General features: G+C 37.4%; 1 protein-coding gene across 2 annotated transcripts in view; it reads right to left on the reverse strand.

Annotated features, from left to right (window-relative positions):
• Positions 1-25,108, reverse strand: part of EVI5 (ecotropic viral integration site 5) — a 169,179-nt gene that overhangs the window by 116,308 nt on the left and 27,763 nt on the right. For both annotated transcript variants that reach the window (XM_037500545.2, XM_054691519.1), the window contains exons 3-10: positions 11,166-11,355; positions 9,967-10,191; positions 9,162-9,236; positions 7,344-7,469; positions 5,617-5,760; positions 4,596-4,685; positions 4,396-4,493; positions 960-1,020 (exon numbers count right to left, since the gene is read on the reverse strand). In XM_037500545.2, the coding sequence (XP_037356442.1) occupies positions 960-1,020; positions 4,396-4,493; positions 4,596-4,685; positions 5,617-5,760; positions 7,344-7,469; positions 9,162-9,236; positions 9,967-10,191; positions 11,166-11,355 (1,009 nt within the window). The remainder of the gene's footprint in view (positions 1-959; positions 1,021-4,395; positions 4,494-4,595; positions 4,686-5,616; positions 5,761-7,343; positions 7,470-9,161; positions 9,237-9,966; positions 10,192-11,165; positions 11,356-25,108) is intronic.

The following is a 25,108-nucleotide window of genomic DNA, read 5'->3' on the forward strand; positions in this document are numbered from 1 at the left end:
TAGTTTAATAGAATCCACCCCATTACAAAGAGGACATGTGGGACTGAGTAATGCATGATATTTTATTGTAAGGCTGAATAACATGGCTAATAAATTACAAATAATATGGTCATTAATTTCTTGCCAGGTCCATGTAAAAAATCAGACACACCCAAACATATTCTTAAAAAAAAAAAAGAGAGAGAGAGCTAAACAATAAAAATGGCTTTTTGTTTCTTTTGAGGAGATAGAGATAAGAAATTGGATTGGCCTATCACTGAATTCCTCACCATCTCATTCTCCAATTCATCATCCACATCATAAAACATCAGCATGAAAGCCATATAAAGTTCCTTTAACATCCAGTGCAAAGAGTACAAAGGATTCTCAACTTAAGAATTTAATGCATAAAATGGACATAAATAAGAATTTTAAAGCACAGACAAATTTTTATGTCCTTCAAACTGCAAATCTACAGGTGTCTTTGGAGAGTAGTTCAGAATTTTAACCTTTGCTTAGAAATGGAAAAAATGAATTAGTCAAAAGTTTCTGCAGTTGTAAGGCAGTCATAATTAGTTTTAGTGAAAAGAATGGCTTTACATGGTCTACTTTAGACTATCAGTTATTAGTCTCAGCATGATATAGATTATTTTCTCCGCAATTTTCAAAAGACACTTGAATAATAGTATCTTCCCTATGGATCTATTTTCTCCTGATGACATGCCAACAAATCTAGAAACAGGGAAGAACTGCTCAGTTTTGCACTAGAATTAAAACCACTTTGGTCACATTATTCCATTTTTTGAAGTATCTATTTTAACCATAATCAAGAGGGATGGCAAAGAATTTTATCAATAAACACACACACATCTCATTTACTAGAGATAGGTAATAACTATATCAACATAACCAATCCCCTATATTGCCAGGTAACAGACTTTAATTATGTTCAGTACCCTTATAAGTTCTAAGGCACGTACTTTAATTTCAACTTGTTCTTCCATTTCTTTAGTTTTTATTGTAGTGTATTCTTTTTCAAGCCTAGGAAGAAGAAAAAAAGATGAAGGTATATTTTCATTTCTAAATTAGTTAGTAAATTATAAAATTTTAACAATATATTAACATAAAATATAATTTCACAAGGTTTTCCTAGCTTGTAACTTGATGAGAAAAATCATATGAATAATTACATGGTTTCTTACAAAAAATTACAAATAACAAAAATAAAAACTATACAAAAGTACACTTTCAAAAGTAATATATAAGGTACCAAGCAGAGATCTGAGTTAACAAATTCTATTCAACCATAAAATTACAATTACAAATTAAAATATCTATGCAGAACTAGACCTTAACTAAAAATTTTAATATACCAAATTTGTCAAAGAAATTTTTAATGGGGCTGGAGGAGACAACTCTTCTAACAAAAGATTCCAATTAATAAATGTAGAAGTAATGAGGCAAATATTAAAATCACCATCAAAATTACACAATAACTGTCACAGGCAAAAAAAAAATAATCAATGGATGCTAACATCAGTGGGTAAAAAATAGTCTTACAGTAGCTCTCCTAAAATATTTAATGATTACAATATTTATAATTTCATATAGCAGGCAGCATCTGAGCCTCCTGTTCAAGGTTAACATCACAATGATACATATTGACATCATGTACTCCCTGTTAAGATATACTGAGAAGAGCACCTCACTTTTGTGGGCTCCTCAATGTAACATCAAGAGAAATCATCAAACTCAAATTGAAGAACAGTCTAAAAAATATATGGTTTTCCTTGGAAGTGTCAAGGTCATCAAAGATAAGACTGAAGTACTGTCACCAATTATAAGAGTAGGATATGACAAATGCAATGTACCACTTTTACAATTCTATCAGTACAAGGTCATCTTTAAAAAAATGTATAGACCATACAAAAATTATTTCCACCAAATATTAATACCAAATTTAACTACTCCAAATATTAAATAACTGGTTTTAAAAATAAACTCTTTCTCAGAGGACAAATACACAGACACACACACATATGCATGTATACATATACATGTACATACATGTATATATGTACATGTGTACACATATACATGTATAAATAATACATACAATCTCATTTAATTCAGTGACTTTTCTGTAGTATAATACACAAAAAATTTACCATTTTACAATAGAGTTCAATGGTACTTAATAGTTATAAAGTTGTACAGCCATCAGCAACAAATGTGTCCATAGGTCTTTCCATCTTATAAAGCCAAAACTATACCTATGAAAGAGTATCAGCTCATTTTCCCCACTTCCCAGGCCCTGGCAACAACCACTTTATATTCTGTCTCTATGATTTTGACAACACCATCTCATACAAATTAAATTATAGAAATTTTGTTCTATTGTAACTGTTTTATTTCACTTAGCATAATGTCACCAAGGTTTATCTATATTATACCATCTGTCAGAACTTTCTTTTTAAGGCTGAACTGTAGTCTTCTCCACTGTATTTGGCTTATACATTTTGCTTATCCATTCACCATCAATGGACACTTCAGGTGCTCCCATGTTTTAGTCACTGTAAATAATGCTGATATGAACAGGGTTATGGAAAATGTCCTTTTGAGACCTTATTTTATCGGGGAGTACAGGGCAGGAATATTCCCAGAAGTGGAACTGGTAGACCATGTAGTAGTAATGCTATTTTCAATTTGTTTTTCCCCTGGACACAGAACTCTCTTCACCTACTTTGCTGACAAAGGGGAGGCTCATTTCAGGATGCTGTCATCTTGGGCTTCTGCTAGTTCCCTCTTGAATGTTTAGTAGAATTCACCAGTAAAGCAAAAGGTCCAGGGCTTTTCTAGTTGTGAAACTGCTGAATACTGATTCAAGGTCCTTACTAGAGATCCAAACAGATTTTTTAAAATTATCTCTGATTTAGTCTTCACAAGTTTTGTATTTCTAGTAATTTTCCCATTTCATCTAGATTGTCCCAATTTGTTGCCAAATAATTATTCACAGAACTGTCTTATACTGCTTTTTATTTGCATTGAATTGTTAGAATTGTTGAATTGTTAAGACTATCTTGTGTTCATTTCTGACTTCAGCAATTTGAGGTTTTTTTCTTAGATCATCTAACTAAAGATTTGTCAATTATGTAGATCTTCTAAAAGAACAACTTTTAGTTTCGTTAATTTTCACTAGTATCTTTCTATTTTCTATTTCGTGTATATTTGCTGTAATCTTTATTTCCTTTGTAGGGTCAGGACAGGCCCTAGCAGGTTTTCTAGGATCCCATGCAGGCCGGGTAAAGGAGGAGTCCTGGAGCCCTCAGTGGTTTTTTGCAGGTCTTTTATTGGGATTTAGCAGGTACACAGCAGGCAAGGGGGTTGGGGGGCTGGGAGACTGGCAGGCCTCCCAGCCCCCAGCAAGTCTTCACTCCATCTGGGCTCTCCGGCATTCTCTGTTTCTCTCTTGGCTTCTGCTTCTCTGCTTCTTTCTCGGCTTCTACTGGCGTCCCAGTGACGCCGCCCTTAAAAAGCACAGTCTCAGCCCAGGTGAATCCCATCTACCTATGCCTACACCCTACTCCAGGTGCCCGCCATCAGGCATGCATTGAGGACCGCAGATCCATCATCTATCTTAATGGCGAGAAGGCAGAAAAGCCTGACATTTTTCCTTACCCTACACCTTCATTCTGCTATCTCTAAAGCATCTTATACCACAGAAAATAATATCAGGAATGCAAACTATCACAAAGGGCTAAGATTTAAGTGCTAGAAATTAGAAGAATAAGAGCTGTCATTCTTAATTAACGCATTTTAAATAATTCAAAAAATCTTTATGAGCCAAGACTGATTATCTTGAACTTTTCTACAAAGTGAGGAGGAAAACTGCACTTATCACTCGAATGCTTTGTGCCACTTTGTAGGGTAAGGTAAAAGGTATCAGGCTTTTCTGCCCTCCCACCATCAGGATAGATGACGGAACCTTGCGGTTCTGAATGCATGCCTAATGGCGGACACCTGGAGTAGGGTGTGGGCATAGGTAGATGGGATTCACCTGGGCTGAGACTGGGCTTTTAAGGGCGGTGTCACGGGGACGCCAGGAGAAGCCGAGAGAGAAGCAAGAGAAGCAGAAGCAGAAGCAGAGAGAACGCCAGAGCGCCCAGATAGAGTGAAGATTTGTTGAGGGCTGGGAGGACTGCCAGCCTCCCGGCCCCCCAGCACTCCTGCCTGCCATGTACCTGCTAAATCCCAATAAAAGACCTGCAAAAAGCCACTGAGGACTCTGACTCCTCCTTTTCCTGGTCTGCATGGGATCAGAAAACCTGTACCGTGTCCATTCCTGGACCCTACACACTTCTATTAAATTTCCTATACACTTCAACCATAACTAACAATCAAAATATAAATACTTACTTTTTCATTTTTTTTGAGTTATATTTGACTTGGTAAGCTGCCTGGATTAATTTGTCTGGGCCACCATCAAACTGATGTGGAATGACCTTCTGAAAATGCTAAGATACAACAAAAGAAAAATAAAAGAACTACTTAGTGCTGTTTATTATTAGCCACTTAGTAAAATCTAAAGACATTCAAGAAATCATGTACTGACTTACCTGTAACATCCCTTCCATGTCAAGTTGCATCAATTCTGCCTGATTCATTTGAAGAAGCGCTAATCCTACTCGAAACACTATTTCTAAACCCTGAGGAAACAAATTATATATATATAGAGAGAGAGAGAGAGCCAAATTTGTCTTACCCTTTCAACAACAACTAATCTTTCAAAAGGACACTAGGGTAAACATTTAGGCATCTAAATGTTGATTTCTGTAAAGAATGAAATAGCAATTATTTTAGGCTTTGCTGGCATACTGTTGCTGTCACAAATACTGAACTCTGTCACTGTACCCCAAGGCAGACAGCATAGCAACAAATGGGCATGGCTGCTTTCCAAGAAACCTTCATTTACAAAAACAAGTCAAAGGACAGATGTGCCAGGTGAACCAAATGGATCAGTAAATGAATCGTAGTTTGCTGACTTCACACTGACCTAATTTAGCTAGATATTACACATTTATCTTTCCAAGATGCAGCTGTTAACAATGAACATTTTCAGATGCCATCTACCACTGATCACCTACACTTCCTACTTTCTCACTGAAAATACAGATAACTATTGCATGTTAATGACAATTAAAAGGACTACCTGCAATTTCTTCATGAGATTAAAAAAAAAATTATACTCATTACTTCTTAGTCTTTGGGTAACAGATGTATTGTCACAATATTAACTGTAATGCAAATATGATTGCACTAATTCTCACTAAATCAATCAGGAGATAACACAGTGCAGGTTCCAGATTTTGACCGCCTATATTTTAATCCCTGTTACCAGATCACTTATGTACTATGTGTCCATAGATAAGTTACTTAACCTTTCCCTAAGCATCTTTTTCTATCATCTATCAAATGGGTAAACTAACAGTACCTGAGAGGGTCAATTAAGGTTTAAATGAGATTATAGATGTAAGCAGTTTGGTATGGGACATATCTTTATTGTCCTCATTGCTTGACTATAACTAACCCAAAGCCTTTTTTGTGCAATATCTGCTCATAATCGTCCCATTAGCTTACCTCAGACATAAAGATATCAAATATCCTTGTTGCAATTGGTAGTGGAAAAGTTGTAAGAAAGATAGTCAAAAACCAGGATGATGCATACATTGAGGTATGAAAACTTTGAGATTGAAAATGTACAAAGAGCTCTGGAAGATGTTCCTAAAGAGAAGAAAAGAATTCGTTAAAACACGTAAATTTGAGTATTTGAAGCTAGATCACTATATATGCACTAGATTTACCAATACCAAATATAAAGACAGGATGAAACATCACAAGGGAAACTTAAGATGTAGAAACTGATACATTCAAGATACTGATAACTATTTGGGCAGGAAAGAAAGGGAAAAGGATGTGGAGTTAGAACTTTGAGTATTATAACATTTGACTTATTAATGAAAAGAAAAAATGAAACAAGTAAAGCCTTTTTTACATTGCTTAATGTTTCTTGTGGGTACATGGGTATCTGGTATTTTCTGTACTTTTCAACAAACTACAATATTTCCAAAAAATGTACCACTGATCACCTATTTTGACCTTCTTCCCTCCTCATCCTAAATAAAGATGTTTCAGCAACTCTAGTTATCTAGTAATTAAAAACAAATTATATATTAACAAAAATAAAGCAAGAAAGTTTAAGGTTGATAAAAACAAGTTTACTATTTCATAAAATTAAGAATCATCTCAAGAGCTACACTGCCTTTTTCTTTAAACTAAAAACATTTTGCATGCCCCTACATTTCGCATTAACCTACATCCTTAAGTTCTGCTTATCTAACTGGAACTTAAGTAAATAACAATATACCATTATGTTACAGAATAACAAAGTAAACATATATAATACAAAAATTAAATTTAGAAAGGTGAAATATTTCAAAGGAATTTCTTTTTTTTTTTTTAAAGATTTATTTATTTATTTATTTATACAAGCACTGGGTACAGTCAGAAGCACGGAAGGGTGAGAGAATTCGCCAGAGCGGGGAGCAGAACAAGCAGAAGGACTGAAGTACACTGCTGAGGGGAGCAGCGGGCGCGGCAGGAGAGGTCTGCGCGCCATGTGGGACCCCGACCAGCAGCCGGGGATCGAATCAGCGTTCCACTGCTATGGGCAGCTTCACAGCCCAGCGCTCAACTGCTGTGCCACCAGGGAAGCCCTCAAAGGAATTTCTTACTTGATTTTAATTCCTCTCCTCTTTGCCCTCAGGCAGTCACTAGAATCTGACTAAATAACATAAATTTAACATCTTCAACTAGCAACTTAAAGTGTAGAAACATTTTTTTACAAGATTACAGCTTAGCAAAAAAGATATAAAAAAGGGAAGGCAGGAAAAGAATTGAAAGAGACAGAACACACAGTCTCAAAGGAAATGCAAGACATCAGTGTCATGGTGTGGGCTCTGTAAGACAGCACAGTCTATGTAACAGCAATAGGATATAATAGGGTGTGATAAGAAAACTCATGCATTTAGGCATGGGGTTATGACACATTTGGCACAAATGCTTATCATTTGAATATAAAAATTACAGGCAAGTTCCAGACTGCCAACTATTACTTAGAGGTAGTGCTGAACTAGGAAATAGATCTAAATTGTGTGTTAACTGACCAATAAATTGATCATCTGAATGTAACAGTGACTTTTTTCAATTACTTTAATGCTTTTAACATTCAATTTACTTAGTTATTATTCAATCAAGATAACAAAAAATATAGACAATATGCCTTTTTATTAACAGTACATGTTTACCTGTATCATGCATTCAAACTGGTACATACAAAGGCCCAATTCTGCCATACTTGGTTTAAAAAGTTCACGAAGTCTATAATCTTGCATTAATTTAACAAATACACAGAAGGCTTCTTCTTCTGGCATCTACATTGGAGGGAGAAAGCAACATAGTATCCTGTGATATACAAATAAGCTGAATTATATTGCAAATAAGTACCCATTCATTTTAACTAAGATTCAGTTAAATGCCTTTTAAGTGGCCATGTGATGCAATGGTAACAACAATGAATTAGAAATCAAAATTCTCTAACCTACCATTCTATCACAGAGAATAAGAAGTTAAACCAATCTTACAACCTCTAAGGCCAACCACCTCACTTGCCTAATTCACTAATTTGACCAACAAATACTCAAAGTCAGACATTTATTTCTGAGTATATACCAGTGACAAAATAAACACAATGTCTACCCTCTAGGAGCTTCAATTTTCTAGTGGGGGGAGAAATACAATTCATGGAATAAATAAATTAATACACATGTCAGATGGTGATGAATACAATAGAAATAAAATAAAGTGGGGTAATAGAATGCTGGGAGACACTTTGCTATTTATGTAAGTAGGTCAAGCAAAGTTCCTGGACAAGGTTGTTATCCAAAACAGAATACTCAAGAAAGCAAGGGAGCAGCAGTCCCAGGAGAGTAATAAAAGGCCATGAAATGGAGTCATGATTGGGGTGCACAAGTAGTCTGTCATGGGGACAATAGATTAAGGGTATAGGATATCATAGGGTGTGATAAGTAGAAGTGAGGTTATGGAAAAGAAATATCAGTAAAACAAATGACAAAGGGTGTCAGATGCTACTGTAAGGATTCAGACTTCTACCTTAAGTAAGATGGGAAGTCTCTGGAGCACAAGTGATAGGATATGATGTAAGTGTTAAATAACACGTAAAATAATTTTTCTAACAATCTGTAATTAGGACTGAAAGGTACCAATCCCATTGTATTAGTTAACTCATCAGAATATTATAGCAAATGAAATAATAAATTCTGTGAAGAACTACACATATAATTCGAATACTTAGGCCAATAACATGAAAGGACTACCAATGCTAACCAATCATAAATGTAGGAAAATCACAACTGTGCAAAACTGCTACACATCTCAATACTAATAAATCACACTTCGTTATCTATAACTTAATGTCACCCATAAATGGACAAACACCATGCAACAACTAGGAGCAACTCATAAAACAAAGTAAAAATCAGGCATTTTTACTATGAAAGTTTACCTGACATCAGGTTTTTATTTGTTTGGGGGGGGTGGTGTTTGTTTTTTAGTTTAATGATTTTTTTTTTTTACATTTTAAAAAGGACAGGCTTATTAGGAAAAGGAGAAAGAAAAAGAGAGGCAACAGCATAGTCACAGGTGGGCAGAAGAGCTGCTGATACCAGGTTCTTGCTACAAGAAAAAGAAATGTGTACATTTCTGATAGTTACAGAGCTTTAAGACTCAGGTAGAACTGTTAAAAAATTGAAGCAAAGCATCTGGAGACACCATTTTTGACTCGTCTGCTTTTATCTACCAAGATATGCTCTTACTGAACTTTTCTTTCATGTTATAGACTAGGCTTTACATACATTATCTCATGTAACCCTCACAATCAATCTGAATAGATAGTATTAGCTAATTAAGGATCAAAGAGAGAAGTTAAATAATCTAGACCAAGTACACAGAACCACTGCAAAATGAGATGCAAAAACCAGCCTATATGATTCATCTCAAGAACGTAACTTGATTTACAATACTTGTATTAACTTACATTAACTTACCTGCATTAGCAACAGTCCAACTATAAATGCACTTCCTTGACAGTAACCAACCTCACGATCCACTAAAGAATATGCCTAAAAAGTAAAAAATGTTGTTCAAAATACTTAAACACAATATATTACACCCTTCTTCTTCTCTAAAAGCCTAAAAATAGTGTTGAGATGTTATCCTATAAGCATATAAAATGCAAATGTTTTATTGCATAAAGTTTTTTGAAAATCTCCAAATTAGAAATTGACTACTCCTAAGGACAAAAAAATAAAAGAATTTATACCAAGAAAAGTATCACAGCCTTAAAAGCACTTATATGTATACATGATATACATTACACAACCATTATATAGATGTACATAATATACTTACATACATTATAAAAATAATTAGGTTTAAGATAAAGCAAAACTGAAATGTTTTAATAAGAAGTCAATATTTCAAGAGGTAGCTGAAGGGGAAGGAACTATCGGCAGGAGGAAAGCAATACAAAGAAAATATTACAAAGACATATACTTTCAAGGATTTCCAATAACACTGGCCAAAACAAACAGAAAACTTTATTCCTCAATAGTGAAATTCATAGGTATAGAGATTTCAGGATATTTTCGGTCAACTAATGTGATGAATCTTTTAATAAATTCTCCAAACTAGGCAGTAATGCAACATCAAAATTAAAGAAGAAAGTATGCTAAAGCTGAATTCACAGCCAAAGAAACTGATTACCGGGGTGAATGCTTCATTGTGGATAATACATCATGTCAGTATCATGAGAATTTATTTCATTTCAAAAAATGAATAAATAGGACTTACCTTCATTACATTAAACAAAACCTCTTGTCCAAGGCTATCTTTTTCCTTAAAAAAGTTGTGTTCAGGATAAGTTCTAGCAATGTCCCTTCGGATTAATTTTTCACAAGGTGAGGTCATTTTCAGGAGCTCTGAATACTGATCCTTAATTGGCATACTCTGTGCACTGCATAAAAGTTGCCAAACTATTGCTCTAAAGTGATGGGGTATTCCTTTACGAACAAGTTCCTAAAAATAAAAATTTTTAAATGAATTCTTTAAGTATGCTACCTTGAAGCCAAAGATTTCCTGGGGGTGCAGTAGGGTGGAAAACCTACTAAATTTATTAATTCACAAAGCTCAATTTATACTACTAAGACTAGGAAACTTTTAACTAAGATTAAGATTTGGCCCTTGGGTGTATTCTGTTCTGGCCAGCAGGGCTACAATGCCTTGGACAAATTCTTGCCATTTCACTTGAGTTGTGGCCTCCAAAAGTATTAAGCACTTGATAATCTGCAGAGTTCTGAATGACAGTCCATTCAGGCCAAAATCTTTCACAAAGGGCTGTTTCAGGCAAAAATAAATACATAAATACATAAATAAATAAATAAAATAAAAATACAGCAGCAAAACACTAATAACTGAAGAATGCAGAATGTCTCAACTTCGTTTCTGAATCTATAAAATGAGACAATTCAATTTCTAAAATAATTTTCAGCTACATATTTCTACAACTAGGAGATCTCTATAAGAACTTATATCTGGGCCTCCCTGGTGGCACAGCGGTTGAGCGCTGGGTTGCGAGGCTGCCCGTAGCCTCTGCAGCACCGGTTCGATCCCAGGCTGCTCCCTGGCCACCGGAGGAGGGTCCCACGTGGCGCGCAGACCTCTCCTGCCGCCCGCTGCTCCCCTCAGCAGTGTACTTCGGTCCTTCTGCCTGCTCTGCTCCCCGCTCGGGCTCTGGTGAATTCTCTCACCCTCCTGCGCTTCTGACTGTACCCAGTGCTTGTATAAATAAATAAATAAACAAAATAAACAAATAAATAAAATCAATCTTTAAAAAAAAAGAATAAAAAAAAGAACTTATATCTATAAATCAAAACTTCTGAGGGTACAAATAAATGAAAACATATAAACCATACCTCTTCATTCTATCTTCTATTAATTCACGCCTTATGTCCTTTGAGATTAAGAGGAATAATTTCAACAAATACGGATACCTTAACTTGCTTTTCCTTCTTTTTTCGTACATCTTCCCATTCATTAACAATTCTTCCCCAAAGAATCCAAGAATCTTCTTCAAGGTGGCTGAGGTTGCTTGAGGCTGATGAACTGGACACAAGGGAGGAGCCACTGTTTCTTCTTGACCCATTTACAGATCTTAATGACTTACTATCTGTCTCCAACAATCTAAAACACAATTAAAAATTGTTCAAGAGTTAATTTTACAGTGATACTAAATGAAGTCATGAGGATATGTGTAATTTCACTACAGCAATTTAGTCATTATTTTAAAATAATATGCATAATTTCAATAATACTTGATTGGCATCTATAAAACAATTGCTGCATTTTCATCTAGGATAGTAATTTCAAAATTTGAAATAATGAACTGTTAACTATTTTAGTGCTATTAACCCCATCATAACTTTCCTTCACCTATACTACAAATTCAAAGCAGGAGAATTCTGGTGAGCAAAATGGTTCAGAGGGCTTCAGGAAAAAGAAATTGTACTTGAAGATGTGTAACAAATTCTATGAAAGAACTAATATTACCAGGTTTACTATGTATCTATCACTAAAAGTAAGGCAGGGCCACCCAACTCAACTCATTCTCTCTTTTTTTTTTTTATTTCGCTTCATCATGCATAACTAATCTATCCAAATAAAAGATTTTGCCCATGCAGTGACTGAGTAAAAAATCGTACTATTACTAATGTTAAAATTGGAAGATTTCATTGATTTGTTTATATGCACATACATTTATATAGATACAATGCTGAATTCTCTTGAAAAATAAAAAGACAGGACAAAACGAAGTCCACATTCCTGCAGAGAAACAACAGGATATAGCTGAATATGAGCTTCTGCCTTTAAATGAAGGACTTTAATCAACTCAGTCTCCATAATCCCCTCTGTCTCACCAAAACTCAGGCCAACTAGCAGCTATTTTCATGACTGCGTTGCAATGTTTTTTTTTGTTGTTTGTTTTATGGTACTTTTTTTTTTAATAACATTGGTTTACAACACTGTATATGAGTTAGAGGTATAGGATCACACCTCTTCAGATATATATTACCACACCACACCCACCACCCACAGTCCTCCATCATAGTACATTGGGCCCCCTCCCTACTTGGTGGCCTCAATTTTACAGTCAGGCTTGTGACCTCTTCACTCTTAAGGTCCTGCTGGACTCTGAATTTGAAATCCTGTTTTAGGCCCCTTACTTTTATCTATAGAAAGATGGGTTAAGATCACTTTAGAGATCCATCCCGTGATGCATCACAACATTAAATCTGCTTCTTTCACATATACATGGGTTATAAAAGAAAGACTTGGAAAAATGGCTCTGTCACTATAAAGCTATAAATTATATGTCATTCAAACAGGAATCCTACTTGAGTATTTAATGTGGCTACTATTCACTTCCAATAATTCCTTCAGAAAGTCATCTACTTGGGTTACAAGAAATGCTCAATACTCATTTATAAACTACAAAAACTAATACACACACATATAGGTCAAACCCTATTTAGCAGATGGACATACCCTTTGCAGTCATATTTCTTTCTTACTCATCTTTATATTCCTGAGTTCATTTAGTTCAGTAAAGTACATTAAATATTGATGGAATTAAAATAAAAACTCTGGTAAAATTCTTTAAAACCCAGATGTCATTTGTAACACAATAATGTAAAATGAACAATTCCACCCTTATTCATAGGGTAATTTAATACATTTTTATGGCAACAATAATTTAAATAAAATGTCCCAAATATAGCCAGAAACTGAAAAATTCAAACAGTCAAATAAAGGGACACTTATTTGCTATATTCTTTTTTTTTAATATTTATTTATTTATTTATTTATTTATACATACAAGTACTGGGTATAGTCAGAAGCGCGGGAGGGTGAGAGAATTCACCAGAGCCAGAGCGGGGAGCTGAGCAGGCAGAAGGACCGAAGCACACTGCTGAGGGGAGCAGCGGGCGGCAGGAGAGGTCTGCGTGCCATGTGGGACTCTCCTCCAGTGGCAGCGCAGCAGCCGGGGATCGAAGCGGCGCTGCAGAGGCTGCGGGCAGCTTTGCAACCCAGCGCTCAACCGCTGAGCCACCGGGGAGGCCCAAATTTTAGAATTTTCTAAAGAAAAGCTTTAGAACCTTATTTTCAATGCTATAGGCTTAATGAGAAATCCTTCTGAGTTGACAGGTTTTCTAGAAGTAATATTTGAATTGATACTATCAAGCCACTACTCCCTGAGTGAGTCAGTCACACAGGGAAATTATACATTCATGAAGGATAGAAAATGTATACTATATAAATATGTAGTTAGACCCATATGTTTTCTATTCCCTATTACTAAAAGCATACAAGTCAGAAGAGACAAGAACATGTTGCCACCTAGTTTCAATATGATTAAAATATTCTGACACGGCAGTGGAAGATACACCTTTCCTGAAAATTTACGTAATTTCCAAAGACTTGAGCCCAGCAACTAAGAAAATGCTAACACAATATTACTCACAGGTCCTGGGCTACTGAGAAGTCTATTCCAAACTTCCTCTCTTATTTTCCTTTTCCCAGAACATAGGTTCACTGCCATACATGAATTTATTGCAAAATCAAACTACTTCGTTCTCCATCGTTAACTGCCTTATGATTAATAAAAAAAAGAAATGCATCATATTCCAACAAAAGAATACTGGCCCAACAGGAATACCATATTCCATAATCCAAGGCATTCCCCAGAGGATTGTGTGTCCTCCTGGCCACTTATCTGTCACTGCTCTACAACAACCCACAAGCCCAAATTTATTCATCCTTCCAAATGCACCCAGACTAAAACATGGAGGTGGATCTCTATAAACTGAGGAATATATAATCCTCAGTCTCCTAACTAGGCAACTAGCAACAAATTTCTGTTAGATTACCTCTAAGAGTAGCAAGAAGAATGGCTACAGAGTGGTACAGTAACATACAAGGAAAGGTGTGAATTTACACCCCTAAATCATATACAGTGTTGTAAATCAACTTAACAGCAATTGAAAAAATTAATTTAACAAAATGGCTACAGTCCACATTTTCTGAGATGGGAGTGCTAAAGTTAATTACAGTAGAACCTCAAACAATATCAAGGATGTAGTTAGTCTATCTAGGATTGGTTACTTCCAGAAGCCTCGAATATTTGGCAGCGAGAAAGCATTTCTAGTTCCTTGATAAAAAGGACTAAATTTAGAACAAGAGAAAATGCCAACAGAGTAATTCAGATCCTAGATTGCCTTCACCATAATCTTCACTCCTAATAACTGAATCTCCTCATCAAGGGCCCTCCTAAGGAAAATGGCAGTGTGCACTTCATGACAGTCATATGAAGAAAAAAAAGAACAGATTGTATGTGGGAACATATATTTGATAAACATCAAAGCTAAAGTATAACACTGTGACTGAAAAATGTGAAAAGGAAGAATGGGTTCTTTCTTGGGTCTTAGGAATTTTTTTTTTTTTTTTAAGATTTATTTATCCATGCATACAAGAGCTGGGACACAGGTCAGAGACTGGGGGGTCAGAGGATCCACCAGAGTCAGAGTGGGAAGTAGAACAGGAAGATCCACTGAAATACACTGCTGAGGGGAGCAGCAGGCCAGACAGGAGCAGTCTGCTGCGCCGTGTGGGTCAGCAACCTGGCCAGGGATCGAACTTGTGCTGCAGCGGCTGCAGACAGCTTCACAGTGCTGCATCTTAACCCCTTGTGCCACTAGGGAGGACTCGTATTTGGAATTTAAAGTACTTAGGGGACACATCTATAAAATCTGAAGCTCAGAAGAGCGATAAGGGCTACAGAAAGAAATCTGGCAATTATTTGCAAATAATTGATAGTAAATTTTTTTAATATCCTATTGTATTTTCCTATGGAAACAGTAAAATTTTTTAATATCCTTTGTATTTTCCTATGGATAACAGAACACTTGGTAATATGTAAACTGTTAGTAAAGAGCTAAGGAAGGATCTAAGAAAGCTAAAGAAGAAAAACACTACATGAGAAACATACCTGGAAAGCTAAGTGTATTGGCAATTATTGCCGAAGAAGAAGCTTTTCAAACGTGGGGTTCAAACATGAGTTGCACTATTACACCAAAGATACAGGGTAAGAATGTGCTGAGACAGAGAAACTGGCAGCAACAAAATATACACCTGACTCAGAGAGGAGTCAGATCCTTCCACATCAACACCAATAAACACAACTTCATGCCTCTCAGCCATAGAAACAAAGGGAAAAACTAAGAGCAAACACAAGGAAATTGGCACAGGAAATGATTCAGAGACAACTCAGAAGAAAGGTCCATATACGTTAGGGACTCTCCAGCCCCCAAAGCAAGGGGCTTTTCTTTTTCTTTAAGATGAAGGTGAATACAAGAGTATTCTGGAGAACACCTCTCAAATATTCCAATCTGAAACTGATAGTTTGGAGATTACCTTATAGACACTCCAGCAGACAAACACAGCAGACCTACCTTTTCCACTTTTCAATTTAGAGAGAGACAGTCTGAAGTGAAATTGTGGGCCTTGTATAATATACACATGTTCAGTTTTAAGAGATACTGCTAAATAGTTTTACAAAGAGGTTGCGTCAATTTTCACTCCCACCAGGAATTATTGAATGCTCTGATACCCCACATCCTCACTTTTATTTGCTATCTTCTGTCTTTTTCATGTTAGTCAGTCTGGTGGGTGTTAGTGGTATCATACCATGGTTTAACCTCACTTTGCAATCTCCTGAATTTTCTATCTTAGTCAGTTGGATATCCTCTTGGGAAATATGTTGGTCTTTTGCCCTTATTTCTACTTGATTTACTGTAATTTTCTTTGTGATTAGTAGGAGTTGTTTATATTCCTAAATGAATTGTTTTACATATATGTTGTTTCTACTCTGTAGTTTGCCTTTTTATACACAGTTTTATTTTAATAAAATAACATCTTCATAAAATTAAAAAAAAGACAGTCTGAAGCTAAGCTAGCTGTAACACAAAAGTAGTATAATATATTCTTTTTTATTCATTATGTATCATCAGATTGGTAAAAAAATTTGAAACAATCCACAGTGAAAAGAAAAAGAATAAAGAGTCTGAGTGAAGATCAAAGGTCTCCCTGTGATTAAAATGTTTCAACACAGATACTTGACAAGCTCTATTTTGCCCAGCAGCTTTTTATTTCCCTAACATTCAAGGATATGTCACAGAAAATATCCACAGGAAAATTGGAGCAATGCTGTGGTAGTAAAATTATAAATGTAAGATGAACATCAGATCATCTAAATCAACACTATCCAAAAGAAATACAATGTAAACATCTTATATAAGTAAAAATGTAGTAGTAGCCACATTTAAAGTAAAAAGCAGGTGAAATTAATTTTTAAAATGTGTCTTATCAAATATAGTCAATGTATCATTTTAATATGTAATCAAAAAAGTCTTCAAGCTATGACATAATTCTCTTTTTCTTTTTCAAATCAACTCTTCAAAATCTGGTGTATATTTTACACCAGCGGACTAGCCACTTTTCAGGTGCTTGAGTGCCGCCATTAGTGGTAACCATACCAGGCAGTATAGTGTTAGATGTGGGTAAGATACAAAAATACATAAAGTTTCAAGTATTCCTGCTTACCATATTTTAAAGAATAGAATACATTTACTTCAATTTGGAAGAAACACATTTCCTTATTCTCATATCCCACCCCAAAAATCTGCTAAAACACAAAATCTGATAGAGTTAAACTAAAGAAAACACAGTTAAAACAACAAACTTCTAAACCACACAAATACTGGACTATTAGCCTCATTTCCTTTAATTAAAATACAGTTAACCTTACCTCCTTAAATTCATCTCTGCCAAAGTCTTTGTATTTTTTTAATGAAAAAGAAAAGCACATCTAACACACAGAAAAAAACAGCTGCCCCATTTCAATTTTACAGCTATCAATTATTAACCTTCTGCAAACGATCTTTGACATCATACTGAACGATTTCTTCACATTTTGCCAGGTTGCCACACACACTTATTTTTTTTAAAGCGCTAACTGCAGGAAAACTATGGAAAGGAAAACATTTTATTTATAGAATTTGATACTTGATATTTTATGCTTCTTAAATTTTAGCTTTCTAAAATGCTATAATTTTTATACTTTCTGAACCAGCAAGAATGAAGTAACATTAACCACAGACACATCTACATTTGGGGAAAAGGAAAAATCTGAAACAAGTGTCCCCCTGTTACAGATGTGTTTCATGATTTTTATTTAGATACATAACTCCATCTACATTACAAACTACAGAAGTAGCCAGAGAAAATTAAAACTACTTTTTTTAGATTTAATAGATTAATGGGGTAACAGGGCAGAACGGGGGAGGGGAAAGCTATATCTTAGTGTTTGTCTCTTTATTTATTAGATTCAGAAAAGATGTGTCTTTACACCAAGATTTGTCTTCCTAAGGCAAAATAAGATGTCACTACATTCACCCATTCTCTGGGGATAAATCCTTTTCAAAGATTTTGGGTTTAAATAATTTGAATAAAGTACACATTTTTTATTAATTTCACACAAAAATAAAAAGGTAACGACAACCTTCTGTTCCTTTTATTTCTTCAAATCCTTGTCAAAATCTCTTTTCTGAACAGGTATCTTTAAACTGTAGCAATTATTCTTTACTAACACATACCAAATACATGTGGTCCTCTGGAGAAAATTGTGAATAATTTGGAAAGAAATTCATCTATACCCATAGCTCACAACAATTTTTAACAAAGCGCTTGCTATACTGTAGTTGGGTAGTAATTATTGGTGACAACTGATAAGATAAACTCAACTTTGGTCACTTATAAACTCAGCACCAGAAGTTATCTCTTCTGAAAGCTATTGTTCCAAGTAAAAACCAATTCAAAACTTACAGATCCTTTATATTCTTTTGCATGGTTTCTAACTACTTTACTTTGCCAGTTCCACCCTACCTTCAAATCCCACAAAATTTTCCACCCCAGGCCTCTTTAAGTTCCATGTAACAGTCTCTCTAATAGTCTCTTCTCTGAGGACCTGTCTGCTCATAAGTGACTTCAAGCAACCCAACACTCCACTTTGACTATTTTATGACCCACTTCCAAATTCATTTTATCCAAGAATCTCTGCCAATCTACATATTATGTTATAGCACTATCCCCTCAAACATCAACCATAACACCATTACACAAAATCTTTCAAATGTAGGGCCTCCCTGGTGGCACAAGGGGTTATTAAGCACAGCACTATGAAGCTGTCTGCAGCCTCTGCAGTTCAATTCCCGGCCAGCCAGGGAGCTACCCACATGGTGCAGCAGACCTCTCATGTCTTGCCCGCTGCTCCCCTCAGCAGTGTATTTCAGTGGATCCACCTGTTCTGCTCACCACTCTGTCTCTGGTGAATCCTCTCACCCCCCACACCTTTGGCCTGTGCTCCAGTTCTTGTATGCATAAATAAATAAATATTTTTTTAAAAAATCTTTCAAATGTAGTAAAATCAAGGGGGCAGAAAGCTAAACATATATATATTCACATTAAACTTACATAAAACTATCAAAGTATAAAACTTGGCAGAACAAGCTTTTCACCTTACCCATCAAACACTGACTGCCAAAGAAACCCTTTAAAAGCACTTTCTAGGAAGTGGTAATTAGGAGGCGGTTAATAGTAGCTCCTCCTCTATGTGGCTCATTAGGGTCAGGTTCAGAATCCCTAGCTTCTAAGTTCTGTTTCCAGGGAATTTTGTTCACGCCTCTATTTTTCTGTCTCCATGTCAACAGGAAGGAACCAAGTCTGGGGGCATGTTTTCTTAAAACAAATATTTCAACAATTACCACAGCAATTTTTTTTTTAAGTTGAGCAGAGGAAGCATTCAAAACATTTATATATGGTATTAACACCTAACTCTAATTGTCAAATAATGTAAACTATTTTTTTCTCATTTTATTCAGACTTCTTCCTCATGCCACAGGAAAACATAATATTTTTTAAGTATAATAATTTCATTATGGTGATAACAGAGTAACAGATCAGATTTACCCTCTAAACCCTGGAAAAAAAAAAAAAACCAACAACAACAAAAAGTAGTGGACGAAATGTATCCACTATACAAAAACAATGGTTTTTCAAGACCTTGGGCAATAAGCACCCACCAAGATTACTGCTGAAACGCAGGGGATAAATCAGGTAAGTGCTATGATTGCCATCTCAAAAAGTTTCCAGGTCTTGGTTCAGGTACAGAAAATTCAGACAGAGCCTTGTGCACTCTCTGAATTGAGGAAACAGAGCTACAAGTGAGGAGATTAAGGTGGGTGGATTTCAGGGCAAAGGACACTAATACAATCTTCAAAGACTGTCAGAGGACAGCCCTCCAATATTCAGCTGGGAATTGACTGGCACACATGTGTATAAGGAAACCACGGAGGCCAGAGAAAGAATCACTAGAAAAGATTAGATTTAATAGCAACCACCATTCACAAAGGGTAGGTAAGAATAGCTATCTTCATAACACTAGAAAACTTGTTTCAAGGCACACAAGGTAGAGTACACCAAAGGGTCTTTGCCTCAGCATGAGGGAGTAATAGTCCTAGGCTACTCCAGAGAAAGTACTTTGCAAGAACTTAACTACATACAAGAACAAAGTTCAAGAAAATAGCTAAAGCCAACAGAGTAAAATTCACAATACCTGGCATCCAATCAAGTATTACCAGGTATACAAAGAGACAAGGTGGCATAGGGGTTACATCTAAGCACTATCACCACTACAGCCTGAGTTGGATCTTTGATCCCCAGCCAAGGAGTTAACCAACATACAGTGCAGCAGAACTCTCCTGTCTCACCCACTGCTCCCGTTAGCAATGTATTTCAGTAAATCTGCCTGTTCTGCTCCCCACTCTGTCTCTGGTGAATTCTTTCACCCCTGCACTTGTGGCCTACACCCCAGTTCTTCTACACATAAATAAAATAAAAAGTTCAGTGAGACCCAAATGTAAAAAATTTGAAGAAAACAACAAGAATCAAACTACCTAAGGAGAAACACTTAAAAGCCTGGTGGGGGTGGGGGAGTGGAAGACACATACTATACAAAGAAACAAATGAGAAACATCAGAGTTGGGATGGAAACAACACAAGATATCATGCAAGTACTGAAAAAATATGTTGAACTAGAACTCTATACTCAGAGAAAACATCTTTTAAAAAGAAGATTCCTACATACAAGAGCAGTCCTATACTATACAAAAATTTAAAGGAAGTCCTCCCAGCAGTAGGAAAAATGATAGTCGATGGAAATCTAGAGTTAAAAAAGCAGCAAAGACCTCCAGAAATGGAAACTATGTAAGTAAATATGAGGTATTTTCTTATTTCAACCTGTCTTAAAAGATTACAGTTAGAGCCTCCCTGGTGGTGCAGGCGGTTGAGCCCTGTACTGTGAGGCTGTCCACAGCCTCTGCAGCGTGGGTTCAATCCCAGCAGGCCGGGGAGCTACCCACATGGCGCAGCAGACCTCTCCTGGCTCACCCACTGCTCCCCTCAGCAGTGTATTTCGTCAGTCTGCCTGTTCTGTCCCCCACACTGTCTCTGGTGAATCTTCTCACCCTCCCGCACATCTGGCCTGTGATCCGGTTCTTGCATAAACAAAAATCTTAAAAAAAAAAAGATAATAGTTAAAGCAAAAATAATATGTAGAATAGGGTTTATCATATGTTTTATTTATATATATTGATATGAGAAAATGTACACGAAAACTAGCACAAAGGACTGAAGAAATGGAAAGGTACTAATATTCTAAGATATTTTTTTAAAGATTTATTTATTCATTTACACAAGAACCGGGGTACAGGCCAGATGTGTGGTAGGGTGAGAGGATTCACCAGAGACAGAGCGGGGAACAGAACAGGCAGACTGATGAAATACACTGCTGAGGGGGGGCAGCAGGCGTGACAGGAGAGGTCTGCAGCACCATGCGGGACCCTCGCCAGCCGGCCTGGATCGAACCGGCGCTGCAAAGGCTGTGGACAGCTTCACAGCACGGCACTCAACCGCCTGCACCACCAGGGGAGGCCCCTAAGATTTTTTTTTTAATGCACAGAACTACAGTGTAGACCAGAGGTGACAGGGTGAGAAGATTCACTAAAGACAGAGTGGGGAGCAAAACAGGCAGATACACTGAAATACACTAAGGGGAGCAGCAGGAGAGATACAGGAGAGATCTGCTGCGCCATGTGGGTTAGCTCCCTGGCTGGGGATAGAACTCAGGCTGTAGAGGTGATTACATTCAGACGTTACCCCTAGGCCACAAGAGAAGCCCTCTAAGATTCTTATACTACAAGGGAAAGGACATGAGCTCCTTAAAGGTAAACTGTGGTAAGTTAAAGATGTCTGTTACTGCCCTAAGGAAGTTACCAATATAACAAGACAAAGAATTAAAGCTAGTAAATCAACAAAAAAAGATAAAACAGAAACACAGGAAACACATTAAATATTGCATTTAATGACAATAAAGTAGAAAAATATAAGGGGGCCAAACAGAACATTAGAAAGCAAGATGACACATTTAAATGTAACCATATCAATAACCACAATAGTCTGTTTTCCTCATAAGCTGGAAAGTACTCTGCTAAATTAGCTAGTCATGAACGATCACTTGTTGCACGATTTAAATTTTGAAATCATAATAAATGTCCAGAATAGGCAGACTCATAGACAGAAAGTAAACTAGTGGTTACCAAAGACCAGAAGAAGGGTGAAAAGGGAAGGCAGATAAGTACAGAATTTCTTTTTGTTATGAAAATGTTCTGAAATTTGATAGTGGTAGTCAAACTGCATAACTTTATGAATGTATAAAAATCCACTAAATTGTACATTTTACAGTGGGTTTTACAATATGTGAGTAAATTAAAAATATAGTAACAGGGCCTTGCTGGTGGCGCAGCAGTTGAGCGCTGGGCTGCGAAGTTGCGCGCAGCCTCTGCAGCGCCGGTTCGATCCCCGGCCACCGGCAAGGATCCCACACGTGCACAGACCTCTCCTGCCACGCCCACTGCTCCCCTCAGCAGTGTATTTCGTCACTCTGCCTGTTCTCGTTCCCGCTCTGGCTCTGGTGAATTCTCTCACCCTCCCGAGCTTCTGACTGTACCCAGTGCTTGAATAAATAAATCTTTAAAAAAAAAAAATTTAGGGCGTCCCCTGGCGGCGTAGTGGTTGAGCGCTGGGCTGTGAAGCTGCTGACAGCCTCTGCAGCGTTGGTTCGATCCCCGGCCGCCAGCAGGGGTCCCACATGGCGTGCAGACCTCTCCTGCTGCCTGATGCTCCCCTCAGCCATGTATTTTATCAGTCTGTCTGTTCTGTTCCCCGCTCTGTCTCTGGTGAATCCTCTCACCGTCCTGCGCTTCTGACTGTACCCAGTGCTTGTATAAATAAATAAAGAGCTCCAGAAATGGAAATTACATAAGTAAATATGAAGGAAGGAAGAAGGGGAAAAGGGAAGAGCAGGGGAGAGGGAGAGACAGACAGATAGACAGACACTAATTTTCCATTTGCCATCAGCAAGATTTATACTGGAGTTGGCCACAGTACACAAATGTTTATAGTAGGTCATAACAGGTTAAGTAGGTAAACTATGATACATTCATACGATGGCATACTACATCAAGCAATAAAAAGCAATGGATCATTCATATGTGAATTCATGAGAGATTCTACATGTAAGAATCTCAAAATAATTATGCTGAGTAAATAATAAACTAAAAGGGTACATACCATATGATTTCGTTTATCAGATTCTAGAAAATGAAAACTAATCTACAGTAACTAAAAGCAGATGATGGCTGTCTGGGGAATGGGAATAATGAATATGCTGGTCCTTTGTGTGATGTGTAAATAGTCCACCCCATTTAATAGAGATGAGGAGAAACAAACTCTGTTACATTGTTAGTGGGAATGTAAGCTGGTGCAGTTATTATGGAAAATGATCTGGATTTGTCTAAAAGGCTAAAAACAGAAATACCATATGAACCAGCAGTCCCACTCTTGGGCATCTCCAAGAACTTGAAATGGTCAACTCAAAAAAGTACATGCTCTATGATGTTCACTGCAGCATTATTTACAATAGCTAGTACACAGAAACAACCTAAGTGACCAGGGAGAGAGGACTGGGTCCAAGATGTGGCATTTCCAAAATATGGAACACTATTTAGCCTGAAGGAGAGATGAAATATCATTTAGAACAAAATGGAAGGAACAGGAGGGAATTATGTGTAGTAAAGCAAGTCAAGTGACAAAAACAAATATTGGACATTTGCACCGTAGATGAGTCAGCAAAGCCAAATGCTTAAAAAAACAAACAAAGGGGGGGGGGGCCTGTCCTGGTGGCACAGCAGTTGAGCACTGGGCTGCGCTCTACAGCCTCTACAGCGCCAGTTCGATCCCCGGCCACCAGCGAGGGTCCCACATGGCACGCAGAACTTTCCTGCCACGCCCACTGCTCCCCTCAGCAGTGTATTTCGTCAGTCTGCCTGCTCTATTCCCTGCTCTGACTCTGGCGAATTCGCTCACCCTCCCACGCTTCTGATTGTACCCAGTGCTTGTATAAATAAATAAATAAATAAATCTTTAAAAAAAATGGGGCCTCCCTGGTGCAGGCAGTTGAGCACAGAGCTGTGAAGCTGTCCACAGCCTCTGCAGTGCCGGTTCGATCCCCGCCGGCCTCAGAGCAACCCACATGGTGAGCAGACCTCTCCTGTCTCAGCCGCTGCTCCCCTCAGCAGTGTATTTCGTCGGTCTGCCAGTTCTGTTCCCCATTCTGTCTCTGGTGGATCCTCTCACCCTCCCGCGCATCTGGACTGTACCCCTGCTCTTGCATAAATGAAATAAATCTTTTTTTTTTTGAGAAGAGTCTTTTTTTTTTTTTTAAGATTTATTTATTTATTTATATAAGCACTGGGTACAGTCAGAAGCGTGGAAGGTTAGAGAATTCACCAGAGGCAGAGCAGGGAACAGAACAGACAGACTGATGAAATACACTGCTGAGGGGAGCAGCGGGCGTGGCAGGAGAGGTCTGTCATGCCATGTGGGACCCTCGCCGGCGGCCAGGGAGCGAACCAGCACTGCAAAGGCTGCGGGCAGCTTTGCAGCCCAGCGCTCAATCGCTGCGCCACCAGGGGAGGCCCTGAAATAAATCTTAAAAAAAAAACAAAAAAAACTTTCCAACACAAATAAAGTAAGGTTTCTGAGGTTAAGGTAGAAGGAGGTGGGAAAAAGGGTATAAGAGGTATAAGGGGTGGTAGTGGGAAAAATATAAAAATATTATGTGAATGAAAAAAAATTTAAGTGAAAATTCCAATAAGCAGGGCCTCTCTGGTGGCACAGGGGTTAAAGACAGTGCTGTCAAGCTACCGCCAGCCACTGCAGCACGAGTTCAATTCCCAGCACAAGTTCCATCCACTGCCAACCAGGGAGAAACCACATGGTGCAGCAGACCTCTCCTGTCTTGCCCACTGCTCCCCTCAGCAGTGTATTTCAGTACATTATCTGTTCTGCTTCCCACTCTGTCTCTGATGAGTCCTCTCACCTCCCGCACCTCTGGCTTACATCCCAGTTCTTGTATGCATATATAAATAAATCTTTAAAAAAAAATTCCAATAAGCATAAAAGTAAAAATTTAATTTTGAAAGAAAGGGAAAATGCCAGTAATGATATATATCTTGGGTGCTCATTTAAGAATTATTTTCGGGGGCCTCCCTAGTAGCATAGGGGTTAAGTCTCAGCACTATCACAGCTGTCTCCTATGTTCTATCCCCGGCCAGGGAGTTAACCCACATATGGCACAGCAGACCTCTCCTGTCTCGCCCGCTGCTCCTCTCATGTTCAAGGGTCAACTGTATTTTAATTTTTT

The sequence above is a fragment of the Talpa occidentalis genome, unplaced genomic scaffold, assembly GCF_014898055.3.
Source record: "Talpa occidentalis isolate TD23 unplaced genomic scaffold, MPIMG_talOcc4v2.1 talOcc4.9, whole genome shotgun sequence".
Taxonomy (NCBI): domain Eukaryota; kingdom Metazoa; phylum Chordata; class Mammalia; order Eulipotyphla; family Talpidae; genus Talpa; species Talpa occidentalis.